Source organism: Solanum dulcamara, chromosome 9 (genome assembly GCF_947179165.1).
Source record: "Solanum dulcamara chromosome 9, daSolDulc1.2, whole genome shotgun sequence".
In the NCBI taxonomy this organism is placed as follows: domain Eukaryota; kingdom Viridiplantae; phylum Streptophyta; class Magnoliopsida; order Solanales; family Solanaceae; genus Solanum; species Solanum dulcamara.
In genome coordinates this window covers 52,736,231-52,760,068 of record NC_077245.1, presented here as the reverse complement: position 1 = coordinate 52,760,068, position 23,838 = coordinate 52,736,231, and the positions used below count along the sequence as shown (strand labels likewise).

The window sequence follows — 23,838 nt, the reverse complement described above, 5'->3', positions numbered from 1 at the left end:
TATCAACCTGTGCCACGATTTGATCTTTCCTTTTCCTCCAGTTCCCCCAATTCTCCTTGCTCCATTCTTTGAGTTCTTGAAACTCAGTTTTGAGGCTAACTTGAAATTTGGTCTCCATATTACTTCAAAAGAGATCCACCATTCATGCATCTTGTTCCTGAAATCCTCCACTGTCAGCCACCATTTTTCAAACTTAAAATATGTCTTCTTAAAATACAAGTCCCCATGTTCAAGCATAATTGGATTGTGGTCCCAAGTTAGGCAGAACACTCTTATTTATCTGTTGAAACATGTCAACCTATATAGATGAGTATAGAAATCTGTCAACTCTGGAAGCACATCTGTGATTTGCTCTTCCTCTCCATGTGTAGAGTACCCCAAATAAAGGGGGATCCACTAGATCCAACTCATTAATGCATTCAGAGAATTCTTCCATAGCTCCTGTTAGCCTGTCGGAGTTGGTTCTCTTTGTGACATTGAAATCCCCACACACAATCCAAGGTTCCTCACAAGCCCCCTTCATAGATCCTATTTCCTCCCACAACTCCCTCCTCTTATTCCTCCCACAATCAGTATAAACTGTTATAATGTACCAGGAGAGGTCCTGGTTTATCCCATTGATCTTGCAAGTTATCATCTGTCCCCACTCTCCACTATTTCCCCTCTCCAGCACCTTCTATCCCACAAAACTATGATACCTCCACTGCTGCCTCTGGCTTTTACCAAAGCAATCCACCACCACCACAACCACCCACCCATCTTCAATGGAAGTACTGTTGTTGCCGTTGTATGCTATTTTGTCTCCCCAATTATTAATTTCCCCCAAAAAAGGCTCCTATTTTTTTAAGCCTCATCTTCCTGGCCAATCTGTAAAAAGCCCCCTTGTTTTGGCCCAAGCTCTTTCAAAAGTACATCTGACCCACTTCATTTAAAATATCCTTCTCAGTCACATGGCCATTCATGTTCCTATTATCTGCTACATAGGGTTTATCTTTTACCCTGCCAACGCCCACCTGCCCCTCTGCGCTTTTATCAACAAGTCGCTGTCCTCCAAACCTCATAGTTTCTGACTGTCCTCCACCTCAATTTTCCCCCTCCTTTCTCTCACCCACTGTACTGCATCCTCCCTCCTCCAATCTCCAAAGGATGGCCAGAGCTTCAACCCATATCCGTGGTGTAAATATGATGTTTCTATCGGCAACGTCTACGCTTGCTGGAATTTTCTCTATTGGGGCCCTTGACATGTATTCTAGCCCACCTCAGATGATTTGTTAACTCAGTTTCCTCTTCTATTTCTATCCATCCTCTGCATCTCTTGCCTATTTGCTTCATCATCGACCTGGACCACAAGTTAAGAGGTAACCTTAAAGATCAAATCCAAGTCCAGTCGAAATTATAAAAAGTTCCGACTGTTGGTGTCCACTATTGAAGTTTCAGTTGGCGACCTTCTCTCAACCAATCGCCCATCAAAACATGTTCCGCTGCTTTCGTGGAATGAAACTCAAATAAGAACAGAAAACCATTCATATCATACACCTAGACTCCATGAGCTCCCTTTCAAGATTGCTGAGCCCACCTTCTTACATCATTTCGAGTGGGTGTCTTTTTCCCTGAGAACTTCCCGACCTGACATCTACTAAGAAGATCCTTATCTGCGAGATGGGAGTGAGATTTCAGCACCTCTACATCAGCATCTACCATCGCTTCCTTCTGCGACCATTTACTTTTATCTAATGCTTCCTTGTAATTCCTTTCCCCTGTGTTTGTAGAATGATCTGTCTTCCCCATAGCATATAAAGTCTTTGGGGCTGTTGATCACCTATTAATGGAAGATTCAAATATTTTAGCAACCCCCCCCCCCAAACCTTCACTAAATGTTGTTTCTGGCAAAATAATAACTGCTTTGTCTTTGCCTTTGACGTCAATACAACAACAAACAACAAATACCCAGTGAAATCCCATAAGTGGGGTCTGGGGAGGGTAAGATGTACACAGACCTTACCACTACCTCATAGAGATAGAGAGGTTGTTTTCGAAAGACCCTCGGCTCAAAAGTCACAGTCTCAAGTAAAAGAGAAAAACAATATATATAGCATAATGGCACAAAAAAACGAAAAAAGATGCAAATTTTACAAGACAAGAACAATAACAAGAATAATAATGATAGCAAAGTAATGTGATAAAGTGATAATCAAATGCAATAACAACACAACTATAAAGGCACGCCTAGACCTACGACCACCCTAAATCGGCACACGGCCAGACACCATTCTATCTCTACTAGCTTTCTACCCTAATCCGCGACCTCCACTCTTTTCTTTCTAAGGTCATGTCATCGATGATATGGAGTAGCGTCATATCTTGTCTAATCACCTCTCTCTAATACTTTTTCGGTCTACTCCTACCCCTCCGCATAACCCCTAGATCCAACCGCTCGTACCTCCTAACTGGGGCGTCAAAACCCCTCCTCTGCACATGCCCAAGCCATCTCAGTCTCACTTCTCTCATCTTGTCTACCACAGATGTCACTCCCACCTTCTCCCGAATAACCTCATTCCTGATCTTATCACTCCTAGTGTGTCCACACATCTATCTCAGCATACTCATCTCCGCCACATGCATCTTCTGAACATGAGAGTTCTTTACTGGCCAACACTCCACTCCATATAACAACGCTGGTCTAATCACCATTCTGTAGAACTTACCTTTAAATTTAAGTGGTACTTTCTTATCACAAAGAACTCCAGAGGCAAGCCTTCATTTCATCCACGTTGTTCCAATGCAGTGTGTGACATCATCATCGATGTTCCCACTACTCTGGATGATGGATCCAAGATATTTAAAGTTTTCTGTCTTGGGGATAGGTTGAGTGGGAAGCCTCACTTTCATGCCCTCTTCCTCTATCGCAACATTAAATTTGCACTCCAAGTATTCTGTTTTGGTCCTGCTCAATCTGAACCCTTTGGACTCCAGCGTTTGTCTCCAAACCTCCAACCTATTGTTAACTCTGTCTCGAGTCTTATCAATCAAAACTATGTCGTCCGTAAATAGCATACACCATAGAACCTCCTCCTGAATAGACCGTGTCAGCTCATCCATCACCAAGGCAAAAAGAAAGGGACTCGGCACATATTCCTGATATAGTCCCATCTCACCAGAAAACTGCTTTGAGTCACCTCTCACGGTCCTAACTCGAGTCTTGACTCCAGCATGCATGTCTTTTATCGCCCTAATATACACCATTGGGACACCTTTAGCCTCCAGACACCTCCAGAGAACATCCCTCAAAACTTTGTCATTAGCCTTTTCAAGGTCAATGAACACCATATGGAGATCCCTTTTTCTTTCTCTAAATTTCTCCACCAGTCTCCGCATAAGATGGATTGCTTTAATAGTCAACCGCTCCAGCATGAATTCTAACTGATTCTCTGAGATTGACACTCCTCTCCTCACCCTCATCTCCACCACTCTCTCCCAAATCTTCATAGTGTGGCTTAGCAATTTGATACCCCCTGTAATTATTACAGTTTTGGATATCACCCTTGTTCTTGTACAATGGAACCATAGTACTCTACCTCCATTCATCGGGCATCTTAGCAGTTTTCAAAATAACATTAAACAACTTAGTCAACCACTCCAAACTTGCCTTGTCAGTGCTCTTCCAAAAGTCCACCAGAATCTCATCGGGCCCGGTCGCTCTCCCCCTCATCATCCTGCTAATAGCACGTTTAACCTCCTCAACACTGAAACACCTACAGTACCCAAAGTGGACTAGATTGAATGTACGTGAACTAGTTAAACCCCTTGTTAGATAGTTTCCCCAAGAATCGAAGAATCTTATTAGCAATATTTCCCCTCCCTTTGATGTAATCAGACTCCAAGATTAAGCCGAAGGACTTTCTACCACCAACCCATATCTCTAGTCTATTCTTACAAACTTGCCATATTTTTTTTGAAGTTCCAATAGACCTGTAGATGTATGCTTGTATTTTCCTTTCTATCTATTACAGAGGCCCCTAGCACATTTGATGCATGTTTAAGTGCTTCGCAAACACAATGCATGTGCTCTTCATTGATTTTCATTCTACTTGTGAATCTTCGACTCTGTTCTATTAAAGAAACCATGTATTACAATCTTCACTAATATCTACTAAATTGAAAGAGTTATTGCCGGCTAAAAAAAGATTTTTCTTTTTTTGTAAGACTAAAAAAAAGACTAAGAGATCACCGAAACAAGTCACCAATGTATAAGTTGGTAGCGTAACGATGACTCTAGTGCTGGCCCATTTCCCATGAGAGATAACTAACCCAAATATAAAGTCTAATATATTATTTCCTATTTTGACAGTTATATATTCACTAATTAAACCAGTAGCTTGAGGAAATAATTAAGCAAAGTTTCTCTCAATTCTCCTCTGTCTAATTTTTCACGTGTGACAAGCTTGACCCAGAAGGCCAACCCCTTGTTGTCACAGGCAAGGGGTTTCGAACTTGAGACCTCCATTATGGAAGTCCCAAGCCAAACCATCTGAGTATCATTAAGATGTTTATTCAGATTTATCCAAAGATGACGGTTCACCAATTCCATCTATTCACAAGAAGTACCATAAGACATTCATGTTTGAATTTCCCAGTTTATTTCATATTAGATGTGAATGTCATGCTACTTTTCACCGGTAAAGATATATTAAACAATCTAAGAATGTAATTACTTTCATTGTTAAAATTATTTCTGACCATAGAAAAGCATAATTTAAATGGCATATTGCCTATAAACTTAGACCTAAAAAGTTAAAATTACATGTACAAACTAGATGGAATTCAATTTTGAAATGTTACCCCTTGCATTTAAAATAAAGATCCACTAACTGAAACAAATAATCAATATGTCTGTGTGATACCTAATGCAATTATAATTTGTAGAGATTGGATGATTTGTGAAAAGTGCATTATTTTTTGTACAAAAAATAGTTCTTGTTAAAGAGCTTTTTCCTCGTACTTATTATCCTACTATTAACAATGCTTTAGTACTTTTTGATCATACTTCCTACCTATTTAATTACATCTTCGGTAGGTTAGCTAAAGTAGAGAGGGTCATCATTTTTTTTTGTATAACACTTTAAAATGCTTGAATATCATCCAAATGTAAATTTATATAAATCAGCATTAGCTCATGACATGTATGAGGTCATATGGTAGTGTTATAGGTTATAAGACCTTTTATTACTACTTCATCTTCAGTTTTTTCTTCTAGTTCTTCTAATCGTTTTGCTTCAACTGATTTTTGGAACAGGCTCCCTTCCCAACCCTGACATTCTACTTCTAGTCTTCACGAACTAAATTTTTATTTAAAACAAGAATAATGAAAATGAAAATGATTATGATATTCTGAAAAGGTGGAAGGACAAGACAAGGCAATTTCCCATACTTTTCATGATGGCTTGTGATGTAAAAGCAGTTGTGATGACAAGGACGTCTAAGGCTTGGAGAACGAAGGAGCTCATTCACAGGAAGACTCTAGATGTCCTAATTTGCTTGAAGGGTGGGGTCAAAGATGAATGAAGACTTCAAAGATGACTAGAAAATGACTTGGAATCCAACTTTTCTGAAATTGAAGATGTCATAGAAGGATCTACAAGGAAAGAAAAGGAGAGGGAATCTAAAACACAGTAGTTCTGTGTTCAAAATTCACCACCGTCCATGAACTATGGTGGCAAGGAGAAGAAAGGAACATACAAAGTGAGTAAAGCATATTGGAAAATGAACAACCACAACCAGCAGGGCCATGGAAAACCAAAATACCATATAAAGTGGCATGCTTTGTGTGGCTTCTGGCAAACGAGGCAGTGCTTACCCAAGAGAACCTAATGAAAAGGGGGATAATTTTATGCCCAGGTGCTTCTTGTGTGGGGAGCAGGCAGAGACTGTGAATCATTTATTCTTACATTGTAGAATCACAGGACAACTATGGAGATTGTTTTTGAACCTCAAAGGAATAGCATGGAGCATGACTGGGAAGATTACATAGGCCTAAACAAGCTGGGAACAAGCTCAGGTGGAGGATAGTCCCAGCAAGCATTTGGGACAGTATGGAAGCGGAGGAATTCTAGGTGTTTTGAGAGCATAGAGAATAGTATGCAACAGATTAAGCTCAATTGCATCTTGCTACTATGTTTTTGGTGTAATTAGTTACTTTCTAATGATCATGTCTCTATTATTGATGTTTTAGACTCACTATAGACATAGCATCATAGAATCATAGATGTAGGTAGTACTTTGTAAATATTAGGCCCTTGTAATATTCGGATTCTAACATATATATACAAATTTACTAGTTTTAAAAAAAAAAGCTCACCACCATCCTCTTTCCTTTTCCTTCCTTTTTTTAATAATCATGGTGTCCGGAACAACTTATGGCACCTTGACTAATTCCATAGATATCTATCACCTCCCACCAGCCTACCAAGTAACTCTATCTACCAAGGATAGGACATGTGGGAAGAAATCACCTAGTATTTTTGCCTCTACTGGAATTTGAAGCTAAGACCTCATGGCTCTCAGCCCACTTCATTAACATCTAGGCCACACCCTTGGGTGTTTTCCTCTCCCTTCCTTTCCTTCCCTTCCCTTAACATTATAAACAAAGGAATCCTGAAAGTTGAATAATGGGCTCCAATGAGCAAAAATACAACTCTTAAGTAGCAAAATGCAAAAGGGCTTGTCTGCTCAATTTATTACAGAAAAAAATTACAAATAAAGAAAAATGGAACCATGACACAAGTCCAGAGTACAAGAATGCAACTTTAAATTAGCAAAACACAATCACAAATGATTTTTTCTCTTTACAAAAGATAACCAACATCCTGTGTCAAAGACACATAAAGTCCACCTATCAAAAAAAGGGCTCCTAAGCTGATTTAATATAGAAAAAACATTAAGAAAAAAATAGGAGAAGAAAGAACCATGGGAATCTGTGGCACTTGGCTAGAGCACCATTTACTTCTTTCTTTTCTTATCTTCCTTTTCCTTTTGTTTTTTAGGTAACATTTTTTTATCTTAAGATGGCATTTACATCTGTGAAATACACATGCAAAACAGTGAAGACTAACCTTCCACAGAAAAAACCATGGTATTGAAGATGATCAACCTTTAGACGATCATTAATTCACAACTGCAATAGAAATGAACACTTCACCAGCAGATATAGTCAACATGAGAAGGGATTAGAGAAAGAGGTTCAACTATAACAATTGTGGGCAAGAAGGTGCACAAAAACTGCTGATAAATCTATAGTTCAAAACTAAAGGAGTAATAAATAATCTAACAAGAATCAGAAAAGAAAAGAACTTAATGATACAAAAGTAATTTTCTATTTTTGATAGAACAATGAATATCAACTATGAACAATGGACAAAAACATACTATTCATGAGATGAATTAGGTACAGCACGACCAATAGAACTTTTCTCAGAAGGTATTTTGGCATAAAATAGTGTATGGTAACTACTCTTAGCTCCAGGCGCAACATCAGATATATATTTTCTGATTCATTCTTTTTAGACAAAGAGAGAAGGAAACAGGGTAGGAATATAACAACTATTCTGATTCTACATTGAATATCTTATTTTTGGGCCATTGGAGAGGGGTTTCCTTTAACTTATTTCTCTTGCTCCACTAACCCAAAACTGGGTAGGAGTCGGAGAGTTAGGATGGCAAATGTCCATTCAATACCTCTGAATCATCTTTCATCTTTGCTCTGTGTCGGGCCCCGGGGTTCTAGCAGCATACTTGGTTTAAAATACAAAATTAAAGCTTGAATTCAACTTCTTTAGATACCCAATGATAGCTTAGAACATCAACAAGAATTGCAACTTCTTTCTACCAAAAAATTACAAAAACTTCTGCCTATTTTAATGTAAATCGCACCCGTATAACTACAAAATCAGCCAATCGAAGCGTGTTCTACTTCTTCAATAACCGACTGATCCCTTGGATTTCATTTTTGGGGGAATTTAAATTGTTAAACCAAAACCTTCTTACAAAATGGTAACCAAATCTTGATAAATAATCCTCAGTAATTGAGATTTTGATACAGTTCTCAAATGTATAAACGAAATCACGAAGCAAGTAAAGTATAACGCTTGGACCTCCAGCCATGGAAGCAAAAAGATTTGGGGGGGGGGGGGGGATGGAGAAAAGTTTACCTTCAAGCAATGGATTCGGTTGCCCGCCGCCGGTGACTTGGGGGTGGTGTGAGGATTAACGATGGACTTTGGAGTTTTCTTAAAAAACATTTACAACAACAACAATGAAAATACTTTATCAATTTATCTAATTGTTTTCTTTTATTTACTTTTAAATTTACTTCTTCTATATAACTATATACTAGTCATAAGAGTCTGTGGGGAAATTTACATAAATGTAAAACATTAAGAAAATATTTATTATTTATAGCAATAATATTTTTTTTCACTGAACACTTATAATACAATTATAATATAATTTTAATACATATTAGCGAGAATAATTTATAAAACTCATATAATACAAGTTTTATTCATGGATACTTAATTTATCACATACTTTAATACACTTATAATACATTGTGTCAATTTCTTACCAAACAAGTATAATATATTTTAAAACACTTATAATACATTTATATTGTATGCATAATTCACTTTTAATACATAGTAGATATATCATAATATTGTTATATATTATTATAAATGGTAATAAATAAAAAGTATCGCTAAAATCAGTAATTATTTATTAAAAAGTGTTTTTCCTAGTAATTTTACCGAGTCTGTGCTAGCATGGGCCCAATATATATTATTTTTTCTCTCGATTTATATAATATTAAAAATTATTTTTTTATGTTTTTAAAATTTTTAAATTGATAATTATTATGATTTATACTTTTTATGTCATTTTAATTAATACATATTATTTACTTTGTTCCATTTTATGTTGCATCAAAATTTTATTTGTCTTTAAATTAGTTTTTTATGGGAACAGAACCTATGCAAGGCTCCCACCTCTCGTGCACAGTCAGGGGTTGAGCATCACCCCCAAGCTTTATTATACATGAAAATAAAAAGATACAAGGAGGGGGACATAAGACCTTACCTCCGATCCTAAGTTGGTTCATAAGTCGGCTAACCTACTAAGATCGGCTAACTCATCCCCGATACAAAACAGGTGCTATCTAATAACTAGAAAAACGGTAAACCTATGAGAGGACTCCTCCCGATACAATGCGACTAAGAAAAAACATAAATAAGGGAGACTCTCCCCTTCCATGAGAATACAAAAAGTAACCTACACTAGTCCTATTCAAATAAGCTACGTATCACACATAGCTAAATTGAAGAAGAACAAGTATACGGAACTTCTATTTTGCATGGGTCGAGAAGGTTCTTTTCATTTTTGTCCTTTTTAGTCTTGTCATATCGAGATTGTCCATGACTAGAGTGTATCATGCAACTATGTATAGCCATGTATAGCTAACAACAGCTCAGAGATAAGAGAAATGGTGAAGTGCATGAGGGCTGCTGTAGGTCTGCAGCTCTGGAGGTTGCTAGAAGCTGTTGTTGAATGTTGATGTATGTTGTTGGAGGCTCACTTGCATCAGCATTGGTGTAGTTGCAGGTCTGAGGTGTGCAAGTGCATGGCTTCACTTTGATGCAGCTCAGTGAAGTGTTGCATGTAGCTGGAAGTTGCTGCTCAGGATCTGCAGGACCAGCTAGGGAGCAACATGTGATGATCCAATATTTTAAATATTTTAGATTATTAATTATTGTGGTTTATAGTATCTTTTACATAAATTTCAAATAATGTATGTTACTCTCTCTATCCCAATTGATGTGGCACTAATAAAATTTCAAAAACCATTTAGATTTTATCTATGTCTTTTAAATTTTTAAGTTGGTAATTATTGTGATTTATTATACCTTTTACATCATTTCAAATAGTATATGTTACTTACTCCGTCCCAATTTAAGTTGCTAATTATTGTAATTTATAGTACTTTTTACATAAAATTTTGAAATTTCTAATCACTGTAATTTATAATATTTCGCACTTAATTTTTTAATATATAACATATTCCAAAAGAGTAATAAATAAATAAATATAAAAATATATAAAAATGAATATAAGTAGATATGTCAATGATCAGCTACCTGCTTTAAGTAGGTGAAGCAGACAGGACTACCGAAAGACGCTTAAGCAAGCAGCATGATCAAAAGCTACTAAGTTATTCCCTTATATATATATATATATATATATAATATATATATATATATATATATATATATATATATATATAATATCTAGACTAGAATATAGATTTGTTAAACAACTTCAAGAATGAGCACGACCAAAAAATTTATGAAAAAACATCCTGCATACAGAGACATAAGATCTAGATATTGGTTATTATATCGTGAATATAAGATAAAACAGACAGCTGAATGATTAAAAAAGTCTTTAGAAGATTATCTAAAAATAGTAGAGACTATAAATAGCATAGATAACACATATTATTGGTTTAGACAAGAACGACTAGTTAGAGGAGACCTATAAGTTCCTTAAATGTACAAATATACAAAAACATCTCAAACAAAATGAAATGAATTTCTGTAAATCTGTAATTTATACAACTCAAATCTATGATAAAGAACCACGTAAACAGAAAAAATATAAAAAACGATCATCATATAATCAGATGCCATACAAAAGTAAAAAGTATTACTTAAAAAGATCCTCAGCTAAAAAACCGTACATGAATATGGATAGACATGTTAGAAAATATAGAAATGATAGAAACTACAAAAATAAATTAGAATGTTATACACGTGGAAGTATAGAATATTTAGCTAATACAAGTCCTAAAAGAAACAATAGTAAAATTAGAAACTCTCAATTAGTTGAAAAGCTGCAAGAAACTTTACTAAATGTAGATGAATATATGTCAGACACAGAGAGTATATATTCTATAGTAAGTATTGAAGTAGCAGATAAAACTCAATCAGAGTCCTCTGATTCTGAAGAGGATAATTTCATAAATGAAATAGGATTAAAAAGAGGAATGTTAAATCTTGAAGACTTACAATTAAAGTATTATGATTTTTATCTTCAGAATATAATACGTGTTCTCCTTGTGCAAAATTACACCTAATTGTATTAGTTTTATGCAAAACTCTGTATTTCTTTTCAGGATGTATTCTTAGATCTAAGTATTCAACGTGGCTTAATGAATCTATTTTGTTTATCCTAATGAGTTAACTTTCCAGAGTACTTCGGATAATTCTACTCTATAGGTACTAAATCTAATATCTGCTTGCACTTCAGTAATTTCTCTAAGTAGCTCTGCTCTCAGCTCAGTTTGTTCTTTGTATATAGCTTATGTCGTATATGATTGTATTTGAAACACTGATTTATCTAATTGATCATTTAACCAAGCAAAGTTCTTTTTAAGTTCTGCTCTAAATTTTCTTTCTTGGTGTATCCAATTTTGTTAAAAGAAAATTTAGAGCAGAACTTAAAAAGAACCTTGCCTGGTTAAATGATCAATTAGATAAATTAGTGTTTCAAATACAATCATATACAACAGAAGCTATATACAAAGAACAAACTAAGCTGAGAGCAGAGCTACTTAGAGAAATTACTAAAGTGCAAGCAGATATTAGATTTAGTACCTATAGAGTAGAATTATACGAAGTACTCTGGAAAGTTAACTCATTAAGATAAACAAAATAGATTCATTAAGACACGTTGAATACTTAGATCTAAGAATACATCCTGAAAAGAAATACATAGTTTTGCATAAAACTAATACAATTAGGTGTAATTTTGCACAAGGAGAACACGTATTACATTCTGAAGATAAAAATCATAATACTTTAGTAGACTTAGTTATCAACCTTAGTGACAACATTCAAATAAAAGATAAGATAGTCATACGTCTCTTGAAAACTGTAGAAATTAGTATAATTAAACAAAATAAGATACTTACTAAATTAGAACAAAACTTTGATTTTCTCAAATCTCAACAGTTAGAAATTGATAGGAAAATTCAATATTTAAACACAAAATTTAATTTTGAAAAAATATCTACAAAGACAGAAATAGAAAAGTTAGTAAAAATAATTATAGAAAAATCTAAAGAATTAGAAATAAAAAATACCAAAGTAGTAACAAAAATTACAGAACAAATAGAAAATATAACTACAAAAATTAAAGACTTAAAAATAATAATAAACAGACTTGAACAGATCTATCTTTCATGAGCGAAGAAGACATAAATTATAAGAAAGATTTAGAAACTTCAACTAGATATCATTAGGACCCAGTAGGTTTTTCAGCACATATTCCTACCAGTATATCGGAAAGCACAAAACAGAAGAACCTTATACACAAGGAACTATACATCTAGACAATATAGAAACTGAACTCATGAATGTTGAAGAAAATAGTACCAGCCTTATATGTAACGAAGACAAATAATTTAGAACGGTAAAAGTACTAGCTAGAATTAAGATTAAAGACATAAAGATTGAAACTTTAGCATTGGTAGATACAGGATGCACAGGTTATCTTATAAATAAAAAGATATTACTAGCAAAAGTATTAAAAATATTTAAAGAACCTATATCATCAATACAAATGGATGAAACTTATAATTTCTATAATCATTATATAGAAAAATCCCAAATAAGTTTTATTAATACATGTAACAAATTTTATAAGCCTATATACAATATGTATAAAATACTGGAAAAAGACTTAGACATCAAAACAGATTTAATAATAGGATTACATTTTCTTATACAAAATAATAGAAGTTGTTTGTTTTCTAGAGATGGAATATTGTTATTTAGAAATACAACTTATACTCCAGTATAAACTATATACCCTCCTACAAAAGGAAGATCTCAAATTAAAGACATACAAACCCCTAAAAAGAGTACAAAGCCATGTTGTGAAGAATGTGGTGATAAGGGAGGAAGTTCCTCTTCACAAAACCTGTATGAAGAATATAACGATTATTTAGAACAATCATACTTAGACAATATAGAAAAAGATTACACACTAATAAATGTAGAAACTGAATTTTACAATTTCTAGAAAGGAATAAATACAATAGGAACAATAAAAAATCCCAAAGATTTAGATAATATAATAGCAATATTAGATGAAATGGAAATAATTGGTGAAAAACCTTTAATACATTGGGGCTGTAATAAAATCATGTGTAAACTAGATATAATTAACCCAGAATACACTATAAAAACAACAGTTATAGAAGCAAACAATGAAGACACATAGGAATTTAGTAAACAAATCAAAAAACTATTAAAATTAGAAATAATAAGAAGATCTACTTCTAAACATAGATCTGCTGCATTCATGGTAAGAAACCATAGTGAGCAAGTAAGAGGAAAAACTAGAATGATAATAAATTACAAAAGATTAAATGATAATACTAGAACAGATGCTTATAAATTATCAGACAAAAATGAACTCATAAATAGGATACAAGGTAAAAAATTATTTAGTAAGTTCGATTTTAAATCTGGATATTGGCAAGTAAAAATGCACCCAAAAAGCATAGAATGGACAACATTCACTTGTTCAGAGGGACATTTTGAATGGTTAGCCATGCCTTTTGGTTTAAAGATATCACCTCTTATATTTTAAAGGAAAATGGATGATATGTTTGGAGACTATAAGAACTTTGTGTTAGTCTATGTAGATGATTGTCACGACCTTACCCCGTAGGCCGTGACGGGTGCCCGAACTGGACACACGTGTGTACCCCTGCCAACTATAAGTAAACCCATTTCCTGTTCGACTCATAGCGCACCAACAGGTAAGAAAATATACAAGCCGACCAGGCTGTCATAACATATAGGGTCATTCCATAACATACATACATGCGAGCCGACAAGGCTGTTCGACACAGGGAACACCCAAATCATAAGTCATATAAGCAAATCCGTACATACATACCTGTACAACCCATACACAACCCACGTATATATCTACAGACCTCTAAGAGTAAGAACAGTAACATAAGGCGGGACAGGGCCCCCACCGTACCCATGAACAAAAATATATACATCAGGGTTTAGTACCAAAATCTAGACTCCAGCACAATGAAGCACTTCTGGACCGCTGAGTGGAACTCCAACGCTGGCGGATTCCCAAATTGTGTATCTGTACCTGCGGGCATGAACGCAGCCTCCCAAAGAAAGGGGGTCAGTACGACATATGTACTAAGTATGTAAAACATAACATAGTATAACTAGAAGCATATCTGAAATAGAAGCAGGGGATAGAACATCATATAAGAAACTTGTACCTGTAGCCTGTGAATTGTAAAAACATGCATGCTCAAATTATACAATATAGCCGGCCCTTTTAGGGATCCGGTGAATCATACCTGTAGGACCATCATAGGCCCGGTGCCATCACCACCTTATTACATCATATCATCATATATATACATACGTACCCAGCCCTCTAGTGAGGGACTCGGTGAGTTTTTTATGTCACTGCATTGTCATGTCCTCGTATAGTGTACCCGGCCCTTTAGTGAGGGACTCAATGGATAAAGCAGTAAACTACGCATGTCTACATACCCTGGCCCGGGACTCGGTGGTAGAAGGGTTACAGTATGCACGAGTAGAGTAGTGAGTAACCATATGCAATTTTAAACATTATCAGAGACCCGATAGTATAAGTGGATTAAGCTATCGTCTGAGGACCTGAGTAGTAGTGTAATCATCTTAGCCGCCCTCTAAAATGTCATTAGGGGCTATATTAATTAGCATATTGGGGTTCCTAGACGTGTACTAAAGTAATGCTAACAACTTAAGGACTCCAGAGCACTTGTTTTCATATAGCCCTACAACTAGGACTAGCCCTACAACTAGGACTCCGTATATTCATTAAGTCCTTAGCATATAGAAGGTTCAAGGAAAGTAGCTCAACTACTATAAAAGTCCAACCTCCAGAAGTGAGTAAGAGACACTTAGGAATGGAATTACTTCAAAGATCGCGTCTTACTTACCTCTAAGACATGCCAAATAAAGAGAAAGAATAGGCTTTACATATCTCTTACAGACTTCTCTTAATCATGTTCACGTTGTCGTCCTCCAAACCTATTTAACATGGAAGCAATACGAATATTAATAACCTTAGGCTTTTCCAGCGTCTTAGTTTACCTACGAGTATTCATAACTCATTTGCTCGCTCGCCTTCTCGACTAGTTCTTTAGTTAGTTAAGGGGTTAACGAAAATCCGGCAGCACCTCCCCTATAACTTGCCCTATCAACAATTCCGTTTTACCCCCAAACCTTAGCAGCCACAACAAACACAACAACCAGTAGCAATACAACACAAGAATACCACAATACGATGCAATATAAGTTCCAAATAATTCGCCCAAAACTACGATACCAAAAGAGGGTTTTTAATCTTTATTTCGTAAAACCTTTAACTATACGAAATGGGGGGTCGTGTGGCTGCAACCAGAGCGTACCCTTAGTTTCTACTCTTTCTCTATTCTAAAACGAAAAAATAGAAAAAAGAAAAAAAAGCCAATTTGTTTTCTATGGTCCCTCTCCTTGCTTCTAAGGTAGGACCATCCACTTTGATTCACTTTCCAGACTACGGAGGGGCCCTTTCTTCGAGTTGTCACTCATAGATTCTAAATTTGATCTTTAGGTGAAATCAAACTCCTTTCGTCCATGAACCCATACTCTCTTCCGTCACTCCACTCGATCAACATAGGGGAGGGAGTCTTAGCGAATAAAACAAGAAGGAAGACAAACAAAAAAAGTAATTTAGAGGGAGCGAAACGAGTGAACGGTCTCTAATCAAAGAGTCAATTCCTGGGAAGAGGACCTCGTCTGCAGCCGCACACCACAAGCACAACACTTTGCTTCGACTACAATTTAACTATAGCGACTCCAATTTAGTTTGTTTCGAATGTTAAGCATTTCTACAAAATTTTTATACTTCCAGCCATATACAAGGCACATAATACACCCCATAGGGACTTACTTGGTATGACAAGACTAAAAAGGGATGCACCCTCCATTGGGACTTACTTGGTATGACAAGACTAAAAAGGGCAAAGATGAAAAGAATTTTCCCATCCCATGCGAGATAGAAGTTTCATATACTTGTTCTTCTTCAATGTAGCTATGTCTGGTACGTAGCGTAGTTGAATAGGACTAGTGGAGGCTACTTTTAATTTTTCTCATGGAAGGGGAGAGTTTCCCTCATTTATGCTTTCTTGGTCGATTTGTACCGGGAGGAGTCCTCTCATAGGTTTATTGCTTTCTAGTTATAGTTAGTCTCTTTTTTGTATCGGGGATGAGTTAGCCGACCTTAATAGGTTAGCCAACTTGGGAACCACCATAGGATCGGAGGTAAGGTTTTATGTCCCCCTCCATGTATTTTTACTTTGTTTATTTATGTTAAGGCTTGGGGGTGATGCTCAACCCCTGACTGTGCACGAGAGGTGGGAGCCTCGTGTAGGGTCTGTTCCCCCCCCCCCAAAAAAAAAAAAAAAAACCACCCCATAAATTCCAAATTGAAGGGAGAAACCTTACCTTACCCGAAATTGGCCAAAACTCGCCAAAACCCGCCTCGGAAACTCTTCTAACGCGATTAAAACATCGTGGCTGCTTGCTATCCATTTGGTGTTGCTCCAAGCCATGATTTTATACTATTAATACCTCCATGTCATCATGGTATACTCTAGATAATTAATTTATGGAGTGAAATTGGGACTTACTCTTTTTTTCCTTAGTCGTCGCCCTTTCCTCTTTAGTTTTAGGGTTTTTGTTCCTTAGATTTGGCTGATATTTTTGGATAAAGAATAGCGTCTTAGTCACATAATACATATATATAGGTGCCCAAAGGATGTGACACGTGTCATCCCCTAAGGGTGACATGTGTCCAGCCCTTAATCGGCCACCACATCCATGCGCCCAATGAGGGGCTGCCATATGGCAGTGGGGTCCACCCCTACCCCAAGCAGGCTAGTGAGTGAGCTGCTTGCTTCAGCTGCTGCCACGTATCACTCCTTCCTTGTTGCCACGTGTCATGCTCTCCTCCTCCTTGTGGGTTTGTAATCTCGTCTTATCTCAAGAACCTATGTAATCTGTGCTACGTAAGCTTGGTATGTACTCAAATAGTTTAAGTATGTAAGAATTCTAAATTAATAGCTTACATAGGTAAGTTTAGTCCTACGACTCATTACTTGGCCTCCAACTCCTTCCGACTTCTCTTGACCCTATTTCCAACCTTTCCTACTATGGGGTGTCATATTCTCCCTTTCCTTAGAGTTGTTTGATAGTGTTGTAGCTTATGCGGCTCACATGATAACTTTTAAGAAGCTTAAGAGACATTCCGAGCTCAAGAGTGTGGGGTTTAACAATGATATTCTAGTATTTAGTAAAAATATACAAGAACATCTAGGACATCTACAAACCGTTTTTAGGTTATTCGTAAAATATGGAATAATAATTAGTAAAATGAAAATGGAATTATGTAAGACACATATTAATTTCTTAGGAGTAACAATAGGAGAAGGTAAAATAAAGTTACAACCACGTATAGCTAAAAAAGAATTAGACATGCCAGATAAATTAGATAATACAAAAGATTTACATAAATTCTTAGGCCTTGTAAACTATGCTACAAATTTTATTCAAGACTTAGGAAAAATAGCTGGACCTTTATATGCTAAAACAGAAAGTAAAGGATAAAAACATTTTAATGCAGAAGATAAAAAATTGGTAAAACAAATAAAGGAAAAGGTTAAAAATATACCAAACTTAAAAATCCCCCTAGAACCTGACTATCTCATAGTCCAAACTGATGGAAGTCAGTTAGGATGAGGAGCGGTTTAGAAAACTAGACCTAGTAAATAGTATAGCAGTAAAAACAAAGAAAGAATATATGCATATCAGAGTGGTAAATATAAAGAAAAGAGAAATATGAGTAGTATAGACGTCGAGGTACTAGCAATAATATATGGATTAAATAGTTTTAAATTATACATATTAAATAAACAAGAAGTATTAGTTAGAACAGACTGTGAAGCTATTGTAAAATTTACCAAACAATAAATAGTAAAGCTAGTAGCAAAAGACGATGGTTAAATTTTATGGATGTTATATCTATATATAATAATGTAGCTTTTGAATATGTAAAAGGAAAAAATAATGAATTAGCTGAGTAGATTACAGCTTAAAACTAATTAGATTACTTATGTTTCAGCATGAGACCAACTAGCCAACAACCAGCAGACAAGGGCAAGGGTGTAGCCCAATCAAACTCTTATGCTCAGACATTGTTAGGTAAGACTAATTTTAGACCCCAAGGTACACTTGATATGATGGAAATGATTTACTTTGGTAAATTCAACTTAATTTGTTATCCTTAATGTAACCTATCCTTTAGAATATTGCCAGATTGTAATATAGATAAAACACAGAAATGTTTAGTAGACAATTTATGGATAGCATATAATAAATAAGACACTAAATATTTTATTGCATCAAATAATATGTCAATATTTTTCAGACAAAAATAGAGATAATAAGTTTAAATATTACATTGTTATATATGGTAAAACAAATGGTGTTTTTCAGACCTAGATTGAAGCAGTAGCTCAATAAATGGAGTAAAAAATCCGCTTTAAGGCACTTATAAGGTCTCCTCTAACTAGTCGTTCTTGTCTAAACCAATAATATGTGTTATCTATGTTATTTATAGTCTCTACTATTTTTAGATAATCTTCTAAAGACTTTTTTAATCATTTAGCTGTCTGTTTTATCTTATATTCACGATATAATAACCATTATATAGATCTTATATCTCTGTATGCAGGATGTCTTTTCATAAATTTTTTGGTCGTGCTCGTTCTTAAAGTTGTTTAACAAATCTATATTCTAGTCTAGATATTATATCAATTATCTTGTCTAATCTTCTGTTATCTTCTTTGGTCTGATTCAAACGTTTGTATTCCCAGTATAAGTTTTTTAACTTCCTTTAGTTTTCTTTGAAAGATTAAATATTTTTAAAGGGTCTTCGCATTTACATAATCTGGATACATAGAACAGACAGACAAGAATACTATAGTAATATGTGAAGACTAATACATGCACAATAATTTAGGCTACCGTACCTGAATGAATGATGGAAAATCAAAGACAAGAGATAAGAAGATAAGATATAAGACGTGGATGTATTATAACCAACTATAATGTAAATAGTAGAGTGTGCCATGTGGGTATGCTCATATTTGTTATGTGAATGCTTACTTTATCACTACCTTCCAAAGGGAGAAACTGATAAGCATGCGTCAAGTCTATGCCAGTTAAAGAATAGAAGCAAGTATGTGACGATAGGGCCCACTGCGCACCCGACGTGTATTATTTTGAATCTTATCTTTAAAATGTCTGCCATTTATTTTAGGCCACTACTTTATTTCTACTTTATCTCTTACAGTGTCTATATAAGAACATCCCTCTTCATTTGAAGAGAGACACATCTTAGAAGAGAACGAAGCCAGAAACACACAACATATTCCCCTTTCCTTCATGTTTCCTACAACCTTCACCCTCCAACCAACCCTCTTTGTGTAAACAAACGTTGTTTAATATTAAGTGTTATTTAATAAAGTTTTTTCAAGTTTGTGAAAGTTCTTCGGGGTTTTCGAAAGGGAAACCTCTATCAGTTTAATTATGTAAGTCCTCTATGTTGGTATATTTTCTCCCCACAAAAATATGTTTTATTATTTTGTTAAATTAGTTTATTTTTGAATTTATGTTTGTATATTATGTTTAAATATTATGCATTCTCTTAGTATATGGTTAACCTCTTAATCTCTTAATAACAACAATGGATTAACTTGTAAATTCCAAGGAGTTGAGGCTTGGCTTTGAAGTCCACCAAAATTAAAAAAGACGTGTTTGTTGCCAGATGCTATATCCAGAGTGTGGTTTAAGAAGGAGTTATTAAGAACATACGTTAAGAGAGAGATGAAAAGGGATATATATATATATATATATATATATATATATATATATATATATATATAAAGGAAAAACGAGGAGAAACATAAGTCAAATTACCAAACAAAGGGCTAAAACATGATAAGACTACACGAGAGAGGGAGTACTGAGTAGGATTTACAATAATATTTGCACACACCATTTTAAAAACCTTTATATTTATCTAAATCACCTTTAATTATCTAAATCTCTCTTTATATTGGTATCAAAGCGAGAAGTTTTTAGGAAATACCTATTTAATGAGAAGACCATTATAAAATAATAAGACATACTTGGCAATTAATTACAAGGATTGTATTGGAAATATAAAAGATTAAACCATATAAAAGAAGACAATAAAAGACTAGACCAGTTGATCACCATAATATCTAGATTAGAATACAAACTAATAAAACACCTTAAAGATAGAAATAATATATGAAAAGACATCCTTTTGCTCAGAAAATACGAGTAATATATTGGTATCTATATAGGAAAATACAAAGAAAACTAGAAATATTAAAAATACAAAAAGTATTAAATCTTTATTTGGAAATAGTAGAAACAACAAACTTATTAGATAGACTTTGTAAACACGGTGGATTATATAATAAAGGATATAGACAACTACTTGTTAATTCAGAACTTATAAGTGCAATAAAGTGGGAGTTGTATAGTATTCAAAGTGATATTGAACAGAGTATTAGACGAATCAAATTTCAAAGAGAGTGTATTGGAAAAATCTCTATCTCTCTAGGATAAAAATTTATGAGAAATTTTGAATTTGCTAAAAGAATAAGACTAAAGTATAACTGGCTTTACAAAAAACTACAATATAAAGCTGATCTGAAAGAACTAGAAAAAACTTTGAAGAAGTATCTAAAGATAGTACAAGACGAACTGAATAGAATTATAAATAATAGAACATTTTTAGAGTTAGAATCTCTTACAAGACAACAAGTTAATAATCAAAATTTAGATAATATAATAAAAGACATAGAATATTGTAATTAAAGAATAAAGTACAACTGAAAAATCTGTAAAATAACAATTCCGTTAGGATAACGTAGCCAAGATAGATTCATTAAAGCATCTAGAATATTTAGATTTAAGAATTTATCCTGGAAAGAAATATCGAGTATTGAAAGAAAATATTATTATAAAGTATAATTTTAGTAAAGGAGAACATATATTACAATCTGAAGATCAACAACATAATACACTAATAGACTTAATAATAAATTTTAGTGATAAAATGCAGGAACAAGATCAAAGTATAGTAAGATTTTTGGAAGTAATAGAAGCTACTCAAAATAAACAGAAAAAGATACTGGAAAGATTATAACAAAACTTTGATTTTCTAAAATCACAAGAATTAGAAATAGATAAAGAAATTCAATATTTAAATACTAAGTTTAATTTAGAAAAAATACCTACAAAAATTGAAATAGAAAAATTAATTAAGACAATCAAAGAAAAACCGAAAAAATTAGAAATTAAAACTACTCAATTAGTAACAAAAATAACAAGACATGTAGAAGCAATAACTACTAATATAAGTGAATTAAAAAGAATAATACAAGAAGAAATTTCTCTTTCATGATTGAGAAGACCACCTAATATATAGAAAGGCTTTTACAACAAAATTTCAAACCGATCCATTAGGATTTTCAAATTACCAGCCTACAAGTATTTCAGACAAAATTATTATCAAACAAAATAATACTATAATAGTGTCATGACCCAAAAATTGAGATCATAATGACACACATTCTAAATCTCATCCCGATGTGTAAGCCTAAAAGTAAAATTATAAGAGACTCTCAAAGGGAAGTCAGGCCACAAATAAACGCAATAAAAAGATGACAATGAAATTATCCCAAAACCTGGTATCATAAGCTTCAGAGCATCTGAATATAAATCTGAATCTGAATACACAATTTAAGTCTTCGAATATAGAAAGACTATAAATAAAAGATGAACTAGTAGCGATTTGGATCCCAAGATCTCACCACTGATCCGATGATGATGCATTCTGCTAGAATCAACTACCGCGATGGACACCCTAGGTAGTATCTGCATCAAAATAGACATAAAAATAGGGGTGAGTACAATCCACATGTGTTCAGTAAGTTTAACTGGTTGAGTATAAGGAATTAATCAAAAACTATGAAATAAACTAAGGAACGCTTCCACCTGCACGCAGAAAAGTCCACTCCGGCTACGTTGCCGCCAATTTATATAGAACGGCACAAATAAGGTTAACACATACATACAGTTCAATATCACAATTAAATAAATAGTGCAAATATCACATGTATCAATGCAATGTAATGCATTATAATGATGCAATGATATGATGGTACGGTGGGATCAAGATTGTCGTATAACCTGTCGTATGCACCTGCTGAGTTGTGCTACCAAGTAGGACCCATAGGGGTCTCGCAGATCATATACCTCATCACAATCTCATTGTATAAACTAACTCGCCACCAAGCTCATGGGCAAGGACTCATGATACTAATATCTCATCCACTTTCCACCTACTCATGGTCAAGAATATAAAAGATGTCACATTTTTTTCTCAAAAAGGATTTCCACAGTTCTCAACTTCCCAAAGATCAATGATAATATGAATGAGGATGAATGCATTTGCAACATATAAGGCATGGAGGTAATATTCAATTCAACATGTAGTACAAGATTCAAAGTTCTCAAAATTTCACCTAAACATAATATTCACCCTCAATAGACAGTAATGGGAAGGAAATACTTTGATTTAAATGTTCACCCCTTTCTCAATAATATTTCAATACTTAGGCATGCTCAAAACCCCCAACTCAACCCCTCAGGTGGACATTACAAGTCAAATAACCTCTTCACATTTCTAACTCAGTTAAGTCATGGATTACACAATCTCAATCACAGATAAAATATCGCATAAGGCCCTCACACGGGTTACACAACATATATAAGCCCCCACATCGGCATCACAATATAACTTATCAGTCCCAAACTACACTACAACCCCATTCCAAAGTCTATAACATATAATTTGACTAATCACCCCAATTCATCCCTAAGAAGAATAGCCAAACCTACCTCAATTACCAAAATCACACTCGAACACTCTATCAGATGAACAACCTTTAAATTTAATGCCAGAAATAATAACCCACTATCAAGAATGAAACATACGCATCATAAAGAGTCTAATGATACCCATATTGATAGATTTCAGAATCGGGGGCAAATTAGTCCAAAGATTGATCATTTTCAAAAAGGGTCAAATTAAAAATTTTATTGCAAAATCACGTTCTACTAGTAATAAGGAACTCATGATTGAAAAACTCATAAAAATAGACTTCAAAATGAGTTAGAAATCACCATTTTACTTAAATTCAGATCAGGGAAGAAACAAGAAGTTTTGGAGTTTGAAACTAAAGTTTAAGAGTTAAAATCATCAAATAATTAATTAAAAAGGAAGATTTTAGGTTAAAAATCACTTACCTAATGATTTTACTTGAAAACCTCTTCTCAAAATTGCCCCAAGAAGCTTAAGAACTCAAAAATGGTGAAAATAGAGTTTCTCCTAAAGTTGAACACTGTTCAGGCATGAATTGTGCATCGCGAACACGAGTCACTAACTCTTTTGATCGCGTTCCCTCCCTCGCAATCGCGAGGAATAACAAACTCACACTTCGCAATCGCGAAGAGCAACCTATGCTGCCCAAGAAACAGAATGTGCAACTCAAAC

At 34.5% G+C, this 23,838-nt stretch overlaps 1 protein-coding gene across 5 annotated transcripts in view; it reads right to left on the bottom strand.

The window, feature by feature from the left end:
• Positions 1 to 8,331, bottom strand: part of LOC129904285 (protein HESO1-like) — a 29,419-nt gene extending 21,088 nt beyond the window's left edge. For 3 of the 5 annotated variants that reach the window (XM_055979829.1, XM_055979831.1, XM_055979832.1), the window contains exons 1-2: positions 8,205 to 8,331; positions 7,110 to 7,171 (exon numbers count right to left, since the gene is read on the bottom strand). In XM_055979829.1, coding sequence (XP_055835804.1) covers positions 7,110 to 7,128 — 19 coding nt within the window. In that variant the 5' untranslated portion in view covers positions 7,129 to 7,171; positions 8,205 to 8,331. Of the gene's footprint in view, positions 1 to 7,109; positions 7,190 to 8,204 lie in introns of all 5 variants that reach the window. The other 2 variants (XM_055979830.1, XM_055979833.1) reach the window with 2 other exon arrangements.
• Positions 8,332 to 23,838: the final 15,507 nt, after the last annotated feature.